The 12,000-nt window shown below is 40.3% G+C and overlaps 1 protein-coding gene across 2 annotated transcripts in view; it reads right to left on the bottom strand.

Moving 5' to 3' along the window:
• The window catches only part of PCBD2 (pterin-4 alpha-carbinolamine dehydratase 2), a 53,353-nt gene that overhangs the window by 21,925 nt on the left and 19,428 nt on the right, over window positions 1–12,000 (bottom strand). Inside the window, exon 2 of one of the 2 annotated variants that reach the window (XM_025994877.2) lies at window positions 5,559–5,634. The exons of the other annotated variant lie outside the window; for it this stretch is intronic. Coding sequence (XP_025850662.1) covers window positions 5,559–5,634 — 76 coding nt within the window. The remainder of the gene's footprint in view (window positions 1–5,558; window positions 5,635–12,000) is intronic. 2 annotated transcript variants of the gene reach the window in all.

The raw sequence follows: 12,000 nt of genomic DNA on the forward strand, positions 1-12,000 counted from the left end.
TACTGTGTACCCTGAACATGAAAACATCTTACTCATTTTTCAGTTAGTTCCATGGTCTTCTTTACTTCTTTTTAGAAGCCACACAATCTCAGAGAGAATGCGTCATCTTCTCTTTGAGAAACTATTTCATGTACACAATTCAAGCACGTTAGAGACATGGATACCAAATATGTCTTTCTAAGTCAAGCCTTCTGAACATTAAGACTCTTTGAATTCTCTATCAATACATTGTGGAGTTTTAGGGGCAAAACTAGAAGACCAACTGTATAATTTGAGGTCTATGGAATAAATGAGACATCTTTCTTTAAATCTTTTTTTCAACATGCAGTAAAAACATTAGATAATATGATAAAGTCCTCTTTAGCTGAGCACCTATTAAAGCAACCAATTAGCACAAGTACTGTGCCAAAACCATGACAATTGAACCTGTAAAAACAAACACTCCACCCAACAAACTTCAAACAACAGGGACATTGTCGTCAAATCCTCCAACATGCAGGGAGAGTACGCTGTGGAAAGATCCCCAGCGTAGACTTCTCTGAGACCAAGGTTCTTATTGTCAAATATTTCTTCCAGCCACATGTGTGACTGGGGCTTGCCACTCACCCCTCACGCTCAGCTCTGGTTTCTCCAGGAAAGAACCACTGGCTGAGCAGCTGTGAAAAGGCCAAGCAGTCAGGAAGCAAAACTGCTATTATGTAGCTCTGACTTCAGTGCTTAGAGAAAAGAGTACAACAGATATCAAATGATCTCCATCTTAGGCTTTCAAAATGATGACACTGGTAGACCATAATGAGGTTAAAGTCTCCATTATTGTCTTGCTCCACCTAATCTTCCTCAGGCACCAAGTGGAAACTTGGGGGCCCTGCCTGCCCTGAGATATATTCTTCATCAAAACCTTGAGAATTATGAGCAATTACAAATTCAAATACAAAAAATATGCTGAGCTGTGATTGTGGAGAGTGGGAATGAGGTCAGAAATAAATTCGGGGGAGGTTCTGAAAGACATGTATGATCCAGAGTGCCATGTTTTATGAGACCAACGGGGTTGGGGCTGGCAGGGACTGCAGCACTTAACTGGCCCAAACCCTCAAGGCTCAGAAAAGCATGCCTTGCAATTTTTAGTTTGAATTAATTTTCTCTACTAAACATCTAAAGAGATGTTCTGCTTTAACTTTAAATCCTTCTGAGCCCACACAGAATGTTATGGAAAAGTGCCTAAATGGTCCTGTGATACACAAAGTCCAGAAACAGAAAAGGGGAACGTGTGCTCGAGGTAAGGCTTAGCACTCCCACCTTGGATACTTATTCCTCCCTGCCAGCCTTGACTTCCCCACCGCAACAGTAAGGGAGAAGACCAATGATGGCAGGGTTCCTCCTGCTGGGTGATGTGATGACCACAATACAGAGATAAGTTCTGTGTTCGATGATGATGATGATGATGATGATGATGATAAGAAGATTATTAAGATTCTTCTCAGAGCATAGACTTGGAGTCTCCTTCAGCCAGTAATCATACTATTTAGGAAGTAAGGGTTTGTTTTTTTTCATGGTACTTAGGAGACAGTCTAGAGTTCTTTGTCTGGCATAAATGACCTACTTTGGATCTCAGAAGTGTTTTTATATGAGCTAGTAAAACTTTAAGGTAGTTAAGTATCCCATTTATCTTTCAGTTTCATATACTAGGAGAGCGGACACCAAGTCACAATTATCTGTCCCAGCCTTTCCAGAAAGAGCACTTTTGAACCTTCTTAAGTGTTTCATCTGTTGCCTTCCTTAGATGCAGTGAAGGCTTTGGGCTGGAGATCATGTCCACACATGGTGGGTGCTGCAGAGGATTTCTGCAGTCACTGCTTTTTTAGCATAGATTGAGGTGAGGCACTTTGCATTACTTTCTCCTGACTGCCTCAAATTTCAGTTAAAACCTCTTTCAAAGATGATGAAGCTTCCTTTAACTCAGCAGATGACCCACACACATTATTACATGGGCATAACAGGTTATGGATATAAAGTTCTAAAAATTCCACAATCTCAGACGAAAAAGTTGAAAATAAGAAAATCAATGACCGTTATTAACATAAGCTTGTAATTAAGTTAGAAATCCTGTCTGGCCACTGTCTGTTTGTATACCACATTCTAAGAAGGCAGAGTATTACTGACCAATGATAACTAAAAGAGAAGATTCTAGGTTGGTGTTTTCCCTCGAAATTCAGTACTATTCAGCACTTTCTTTAAATGTATTTCCTTTAAACAGTAAATATGGTCAGATATATTTCAAATATGGTGTTTTTTTTTAAAGACTAACACTGTAAGAATGGATTTAACCTGAGGTGCATGCATGTCTCAGTCCTTTGTATACCGAACTCTTGATTGCAGCTCAGGTCATGATCTCAGGGTTGTGAAACCGGGCCCCCACATCAGGCTCTGCACTGGGCATGGAGCCTGGGTAAGAGTCTCTCTTTCTTTCTCTCCTCCCTTCCCCTGGTCCTCTATTAAAAAAAAAAAAAATGGATTAGCTTAAAAAAAATCCACTCACCACTGACAATAGAGAAGATGATGGTTACATGAATATATCTAATATTTACAGTCCCTTTAAATAAAGTCTTGGGCTTTCACAAGTATATATAGACCCTACTTCATTGAGAATCTTAAAAAATTAAAGGTAAACAGATTTTTTTGATGCAACACCTTTCTGTTGCCACTTGTAAGTTTATGAGTTAGTAATGAGTAAGTCTGGTCCCACCAAAGCAAATGGGAAATGATTTGGGTTTTAACTCAATAACTTAAAACCTGGTAATAAGTTCCTTTAATAGCATTCTACATATACATTAAAAGTAATTGAACTTTCTAAACCTAATGCTTGAATTTCAGACAGCATTCAAGCATTCCTAACTTCACAACCTGCTAACTCTATCCCTTCCCCTGCACAGCACCACCTCAGCACCAGCTTCCCAGCCTCTATTTGCACAAAATTAAGTCAGAGGTTCATTTCCTTTACCCAAACTCCAATCCAAACTCCAACCCTGTGCTCCTCAAGTGTCCCACCCAACCCACAAAACCACCATGTAACGGTCTCTGCTCCAAAGGGTGATGACACTCAACAGTGAAAATCGGCTCTGAAACTCAATGTCGCTGAGAGCCACACCATATTACAGAGGCTACGTAGTTAGCCAGTGAAAAAGCGACCTCAGAGTACCTCTGCTGCCACTTCTCAGTGAGAAAATCACTTTTAGAAGCTAGTCAAAGCACCACATGGGGGGCGATAACAGAGCCGCAGCCGGTTTCATATCTGGTACCCAAGGCAGTGACCACAGTGACAAAGCCCGAGATGCGCATGACGATAAATACTGCAAGGCAGCAACACGGTAGGCAGAGAGGCTACAGAACTGCAGACCAAGAAGCAAAACCTCGAATCCCCACACTCCCAAAGCTAAAATGTTTCCTTGTGTGAGAAACAGAACCACCACTAACAATTTTCGGAAATAATGTTTGAATCTTGGCTCAATTGGATAATTTTGTTCTGCACCAAAGACAATTCCATTCAAATTCCCAAAGTCTACGGGTAGATCTATACTTATTTCAAGATATAGTTTCCTTCCAAGCCCAAAGAAATGAAAGGCAAAAACTGGCAAAAGAAAAAAAAAAAAAACCATGTAGAAGATGGTTTGCCATTTTATGAAAAACAAATGAAGAATTACAGTCACATCACACTGATAAACTGAGAGGCTGCCAGTGGTTTTCAGGGCAGATGTAACATTTTACCAAATGTGATTGTTTGTGAACGAAATAATTCTGATCAAAAACTTAATTGCAGCCAAAGTGAGCCCTGGGCTGTGTCACCATAATCCAGTCTGACAGGAAGCAGTGAGTGGAGATTCCTACTGTGAACGGAGCACATGTGAAAGGTCAGCTCTGGCCTGGAACTTCAAAACCGTTAACGTGTAAAACAGTGTGCATTAGAGCCCGGAACGGCTAACCACTGGATTAGCGGATGTCCGCTGTGTGGGTCTGATGTGCTTTTGGCAGGTAATGGTTAATTTGTAAATAGGCAAGGTATTGTAACTTTCTTCTGTGCCTCTTCCCAACACTGGTCAGCAGAGCCCATTCTTAATTACAGACCCAGAGTATTACAATATTAGATGTATATAACATAGACTCATTACAACAAAGTTTTGGATTTTTAAAAATAAACTTATTTTTTAAGAATTTGGTGAAGGAAAAGTTGCATGCAGTTAAAAAAATGTTTGCTTATATAATGAATAAAAAAATGTTTCACGTAAAATCTGTTTGTTCATCCAACACCAACTATATAGCAACAGTCAAAATTTGCCAAGTGAGGATTTCATTACTAGAAATATAATAAACTTTACTCATATATACTCATATATACTATCATCTGAAAAAACAATTATACAATGCTGTTTTGCATGGCTTAAAACAAAATTCTAAAATTCAGTTAAGTACCACAGTTTTCAGTTCTCAATGTGAGATGTTATTCATGAAAAAACCAAAGTAAACATGTTTTATGAGCCAGTGCATGCAAAAGTGCTTTATACATATTTTGTGCTATAAAAGTTGGCCCATTTGACTTTAAATTAGCCATTTCTACCATATCTAAACCAATTACAGTAACAGAGTATTAATGAGTGATAAAAGCTGGCACTGGGCACTTCAGTGATTATTTAGGATTTAACTCATTTCTGAGTTAAGGGGAAATAATACTTCTCTTTGAAAATAAGCAGGTCTTCTAAAATACATTTTATTTTTTTCTCAAAATCAACCTTCTAAGGCTGTGTCTTTGGTAGCTGGACAGATGCAGCTGCTGGGCCCTCTGTAGGCTAAACCTTGGGATCCTGAAAAAGGCTATGTTTGCATGGCCAGCACTCTCATGATTCCTATCTCCTCCAGAACATCAACTGACACATTTTATTTATTTATTTATTTATTTATTTATTTATTTATTTATTTATTTAGAGAGAGAGAGAGAGAGAGAGAGAGAGAGAGAGAGAGAGAGGCAGAGACACAGGCAGAGGGAGAAGCAGACTCCATGCAGGGAGTCTGACGTGGGACTCGATCCCGGGTCTCCAGGATCACACCCCGGGCTTCAGGCGGCGCTAAACCACTGTGCCACCGGGGCTGTCCTCAACTGATACGTTTAAAAACAAAACCACACATATGCTTCTAACCGCAATGGAAGATGGAGGAGAAAAACTAATTGTGGCCAGCAAAATCTCTCATGTTTCCACTTTCTGTACAGGATCTGAAACCTTTAACATAACAGAAATATTTGGCATCTCCTGAACAGTGTGTCCCTGAAAATACAGGATATGCATGTATACCAATCTGCTGCTCTGTACCAAGCACCTTTCCGGACTCTGGGCCCCGTGACACTGTCCCTGTCCCCCTAGGAGCCCACAGTGTGGTAGGAGAGGAGAGAAAGGCCAACTGTGAAGACCTGGTAAGAAAGGAGGTAGAAGAGTAAACAACTGAGAAAGTATGGGTCAGAAACTGGTGCTGGGCATACCCATCTTCCATCTTCACCCCTCTTTTCCACATACCTCTGAGTGGACACTGCACTGGCAATCCAGGGTCACAAGGGCAGAGGGGGGAGAGAGGGCAGCTGCCCAAGTTAACCTAGAAGTGGACAATGATGTCATGATTTACCAACAAAATATTTTACAAGGCTCCAAACTGCTCATTACGGAAATTTTTTATACTGTTAAGTGATTAATTACACCAGGTAACACACTCAATGTATGTAATTTTAGCCTCACTCCAAATTATTTCTTCCATGCACTACCACCTTATTCTAGGCTACCATTCCCTTTGGTGAGGCTCAGGCTCAAAGAAGCTTGCAAAGGTCCCTCCAGAAGGATGATCAGCAAGGCAGAGATGCCTCCACACTGAGCTCCAACCTAACGTGGGTATGCCCACTCAGGGTTATGAACCCAGTCCTGAGGTCCTGCAGGCTGCCTCACCCACGGGATCAACCCTAAGGACTCTCTCAGGAGCAAGATGACTGCTCAGAGACGCTGATTATATCTTAATTAGCTTATATTTGTTTACATGTCAAAATACAGAATGTCCAGAAAGCTGAACTTATGCTTTCATTCAGTTCTGGACTATAAGTTAGTTTTCACGAATCCAGAGAAATATGTTACTGGTTTCTTTTTAAGGACTCACATTCAAATGGGAGGATGCCAAAGAAATTAATCATTCAATTCTTATTTGTAGGAGTAGATTATCTGTAACTTGTAAATTATTTTGATTTACAGTGAATCATTATTGTATCCATAAATGCTGGAAAGTTGGTGAACAACATGATATAACGACACCCCAAAATAATTTTAGAACTGCAGGTGTACAAATCATAACATGTGGGAGATGACTCAAAGGATAATGGGGAATAAAACAGCTTAGAAGGGTCACATAAAGGAGGGAAAGGGGTGAGGGCATGCACCCCAATTTTCCAAGATGTCTGTAAAACCAAACTACTCATTTCTAGGCAGATGCGGTGGAGCAGTCAGGCATGGGCAGCAGAGTCAACAGTTACGTTCAAACAAGGGAAGGCAAAATGCTCCATAATTTACAACAACCCAATCACACTGCTCATTCTTTTGAGGTTAAATGCTACTGACATAAGCTACACCTGAATCCAATCAATGCAGAGACGTTGAGAAGATTCACACGAAAGGGCTAAATTTGTCACAAATGGGTTGGTTTCCGATCTTAATGTAGCCAAGTTGCTTTACTCTGACCTCCATTGAACAAATCAACTTAATGGGCACTAGGAGTGCCATAAAACTTAACAATGGAGTGATTTTTAACTTTTAAAATATAGTTATGAAGCAAAATGTTGGATAGCTCCTACAATACTGGAAATCAAATTAAATCTAGATGTTTTTTAACAGTCTTGACAGATATAATCCTAGTTACCATGTAAATTTATGGTAAGCTGCTGTGATATTAGCCACAGGTGCTACTTTTAATATATGAGCCGCATCTGGCTGGGAATAGAATTTCTCAGAGGACTGAAAATGACCTCACTATCAGACAATGGAAGGGAAAAAAACAAGACCACTGTGGCATATAAAAAGCTGAAGATGTGGTCCACAACTAAATATTTCACATAAAATTCATTTTAACTCTGCAGTTGTAGGTTAAAGGATATTATGCTTTCAATATCTAAAAAGCATAGATATATTTCAACCAAATAGCCAAAAGATTAAGAATGTAAGACAGTTATGAATGCCCTGGCTACATACATAATACTGGTTTTCCAAACTTTGATCAATGTCAGAAAAATGATGCACGAAGACTTGAAAAGAAAATTCTTTCATGGTTCCCAAGAACACAACATGATTAGACACCACGAGGCATACCAAACCAAGATGTAACAATTACTGATCTCTATGCAGCAGCAACTCTCCAGCACCTGGCCAACATCACTGGCTGTGTTTTTAAAGTTCTTTGGAGTCATTCATCACACCCAAGAAAACATTCTCATCAGGTGAAATTAAAAAAAAAAAAACCACTACAAGTATTTACCATTCTGAGTTTTAAAACTGCTAATATCACCCATAGACAACGACAGGGAGAAAAGCACAAGTTTCTCTTACCTAACCAACTCAAAAATTAAAAAATGAGTATGTATAAAACATGGAATTGTTTCCTTTTAAGAAACTATTCCTGAACCATTTGAAAGCCATCATTTGCTAGAGAACTGGCAAGTGTGGAAATGTGATAAAGGATTTACAAAGATTTAATTTCCTATGGAATAACTCTTCCTGAATTAAACAAGCCTTCTTTATCTGAAAAACATCTCTAAAAGAGAAACATTTCTATGAAAATATTCCCTACATCATTCCACTGAGCTGTGAGAATGGTAGCTACAAAGCCCTGTAACATAACATTTTCCTTCTGACCTTCTCAAGTAACTTGAAAGGGCTTGATTTTTTAGCTTCAGGAGATCAATCTAGGTGATGATTTCTATTTACTTAAAAAAAAAAAAAAAAGTAATTGGATCTATGCCTGATCTCCAAGGGCATCAAGACCCTGAATATCTTTAACCTAAGAACAACCTGGTAAGACTCCCTAATACTTTTGTAATCAACTGGCAGCATGAATATGGATCATTTAGAAAAGGTAGGGTCACAAAGCCTCATCTGTGAAATGGTGGGTTACTGCAGAAAAATACTGGTTAAATTACATATGGCCTTTCCGTCCAATGGAATAGAGAGAGAAAGAGAGACAAAGAAAAAATATGTATGAACATACATCCCACTATATATATATACACACACACACAAACACACACACATATATATATCCCATCAATAAAAGTCATGAAGTAAAATATTTTTTGACAGAGAAAAATGTTCACTATACATGAAGGAAAAAAAGTGAGCAAAATACATCTACACTATGACCCCAAACCTATATACATACATACATACATACATACCTACATACATAGAAGTTATAGATTCACACATACAGCTTTTTAAGCAAGCAGAAAGATTACAGGTACATTCTTCTTCTTTGTACTTTTTTTGTGCTTTCCAAATTATAAAACATACTATGCCATCAGAAAAAAAAATGTTGTAGTTTATTAACAAATTAAACATACTACACAGATGTAACAGGGTGCTGTCATTCCCAGAGGAATGAGAAAGGCCTGGCTGAGGTCCATGGGGTATGCAAGTAATGCATACATGTTAAACCCTTCAACTGAAACCTTGCAGTTGTAAATAAATAGGAAGACTGAAGAAACTTGTTCTCGAGCTTACATAGCAGAACCACACTTTAAGACATCCAGAATTACAAATGCCCTCTCTTCTACACATCTCTATCCACGGCTGTACGGTCAGTGGCTCAGAAAGCTGGCGTCTCTCAGTGCAGGACAAGTTTATCCTCTTACACAGAGTTCTAATTTGCCAAGTAAAGTTTTTAGCTTTAACTCTATAGACCTTCTTTCTGGAAATGACTTCCCCCTTCCAAGCTGTAGTCGACTTCAGTCGACTAGGGCCAATAACTGAATGATCAAGTATTATAAATGACTGTTATCAGGGCAAGGCATGGAGAACCATACAGTAATTTACAGGTCAAAATCCAAACAATACCTGGCTTCTCTTTTCTTCAAAATACACAAAGAACATGTAGCCTCCTTTAGGCCCTCCAAAATAGGCATTTTATCCTAAATGAAGAAACAGACTTGATTTTGAACTCAACAGCAGAGTTGGTCATTCAAAAGTCTAAGATATTCTGAAACAGGAAGCCCATCCACATCTTGAATTATTCCACAACCCTTCGAAATACAGATCCGTGTCAGACAAGAGCTTTGGCCTTAGGGCAGGAAGCCTGGCCTGGGAAGGAGACTACTGCCTCCTTCCTCAGTCAAGTCTGAACAGGTTCCTTAACTTCCCTGTTTCCACCATAACCAAACTTGCCTATATTACCTCCCAGGACCCCAAGAGAGACCTACTATCACCTACTGGATGCTCAAACACTCCTTGGTTCACAAAAACTTTTGTGATTCTCCAAACTCACAGAAACAAATGATTTGGCTACATTTCAAGTAAATAATGCAACATTAAGAGTTACCTATATACAGGGGCACCTAGGTGGCTCCAACAGTTAAGCATCTGACCTCTGCCTCAGGTCATGATTTCCGGGTCCTGGGATTGAGCCCCGTGTCGCATCATCCATCATTTGCATCATCATTCTTCTTATCCCCCTCCCTATATCCCTCCCTCTGCTCATGCTCTCTCTCCCTCTCTCAAGTAAATAAAATCTTTTAGAAAAAGTTATCTGTATACAGAATGACCTTAAAGTAACATTTTTCACTTAATCAATATTTGTATAAATAATTCCCAAAAAATGTATTCAATGAATTTATAAACTTTTCTACCTAGAACACCAGGAAGTTATTTTTTTTTAAAGTTGGCCAAGAGTGCTAGACCAGTGGTCATAGAAAAAGGAAAAACAAAAAAAAGGACCTGGGATTAAAACAGAAATGAGCGCCTAATTGATAGCGGTAAACAGGTCTGTGCTAGTCTCCCAGCATTACACTTTCTGGAAGCTTGGAAGAATCTGCCATGGGCTCTCAGGATACCAAAATTCACAAAAGACAAAATTGTGGGTAGCCGAAGCTGTGAAGCCAAAATCCTAAGTGTTAACTTCAGCCTCTCATTATTGATGCAATTTATTACAGATGCCACAAGTGGCCCATTTCCTTCTCTGATACTTCAAAACTGCAAGCTGAACAAAGACAATCAATGCTGTTCTTTTGGGAAGTGCACCATGGCATCACAGATCATCCCTCATACACAACTACTTAGCGGCCAAAAATACCAGTCACCATTAGGAACCATCTGTGTCCAAGAGCAAGGAAATGAGGGAGGGGGGAAAGTCCCTAGTGAGAAAGGATTTTAGGTAATAACCTGTAGGAGACAAACAGATGAAAAATACAACTCCCTGGGGCTAAGGGCACTGGCTAAGATCATCTATGCTGAACCCAATCAAGGGACCTCATGTATTCAAAATATACCTAGGTCTATCTAAATTTAAAAAGAAAACAAAACAAAACAACCCACCTAGGTAACCCGGGGCTTGGGTACTGTGGTAATGTACATAAGCACGACCTGAGTCTCGGGCCTCAACGCGCTTGTATCTTAGGTGGGAAGAGACAAAGGTGAGTAGCTACCTCCCCCTGTTGCATGATCTAATCTGAACTTAGTCACATCGTAATTCTGTCACTGGTTCATTGTTAATGTGGGCAAACCACTTTGCCCCTAGGCCTTGGTTGCCTCATCCCTTCTCGGTCTAATGTTCATGAACTCATCATCAAAACGATGCTGATAGAACACCACAAACAAGGTAACCCAGGGGCTGAATTCAAAATGCAAGAACAAATAAGACTACTGTCTATAACACACGGGCTCCCTCCTTTCCAGGCTGGCCTGTACAACCATATCATCCAAGCCATCCTCACCATGGCCTTGATGGCATCTGTGGCACTTAATACAGCGGTCATCCTTTGGTATCTCTTGGAGTCTCAGCAGAAAAAAAAATCCTCTCTGCCTTTTTTCCCCCCCTCTCTGTCTTTTAAAACACCATCCTCTTTGGGATTCTGTGATACAACAGCAACCTGACTTTCTTCCTGTATCATATCACTAAGTCTTTCTCAGTCTTCTGCTCCTCCTCTTCCTTCCAACCCCTAAAGGTACTAAGTCCTAAGCCCCCTTCTCTCCTTGCATTACGCTTTCTGCCTGAGTCGTCTCCTCTATTACCTTGGCTTTTTTCCACACATACCTAAGACTCCCCAGTTACCCACAACCCACACCTCTACTCTAAGTCCCGAACTCAAACATAAAACTGTCTTCTTGAAGTTGACATCTGGACATCTCCTGGCAACTCACACATAACAATGTTCAAACCAGAAGTCTTGATCACAGCACCCCCATCATGTTCCCCTCCCATACTTCCCCAGCTTAATAAAGGCCACTTCTGATCACCCAGACCCTCTGGAAGTCATTTTTAACATCCCCCACTCATCTTCCTCATCACCTATCACCACTCCTCCCTAGTCAGAGAATCTTAGATTTTCCATTTATAAAAATTATGTGTGGCACCACTGGCTTCTGCTCATGTAAGCTCCGAAATACAGCTCCAACCCCTCCAGCTCTCTGCTTGGCCTGTGTCATTGCCACAGTCCCAAATCCCCTGCTGGGCCTACCCTAATGATGAGGTCTCACCTGGATGGACACACAGCCTCCTTCCTATCCCCCCATGTGGCCTTTGTCTCCCGCTCCCTTCCACTCCATCCTTTAAGTCCTCTAACTGGTCTTGGTAGAAAAAAGCATCAGTCTTTCATCCTCCCCCACCTCCTTCAACTACGAAGTCCTTCCCCCCATGCCAAAAGTCTCGAGATACCCCTCCTGTTTCCCATAATACCTCACAATGGCCCCTCTTTGCATCCATCCCACTATCCTCGTGCCC

Source organism: Vulpes vulpes, chromosome 12, assembly GCF_048418805.1.
Source record: "Vulpes vulpes isolate BD-2025 chromosome 12, VulVul3, whole genome shotgun sequence".
Taxonomy (NCBI): Eukaryota; Metazoa; Chordata; class Mammalia; order Carnivora; family Canidae; genus Vulpes; species Vulpes vulpes.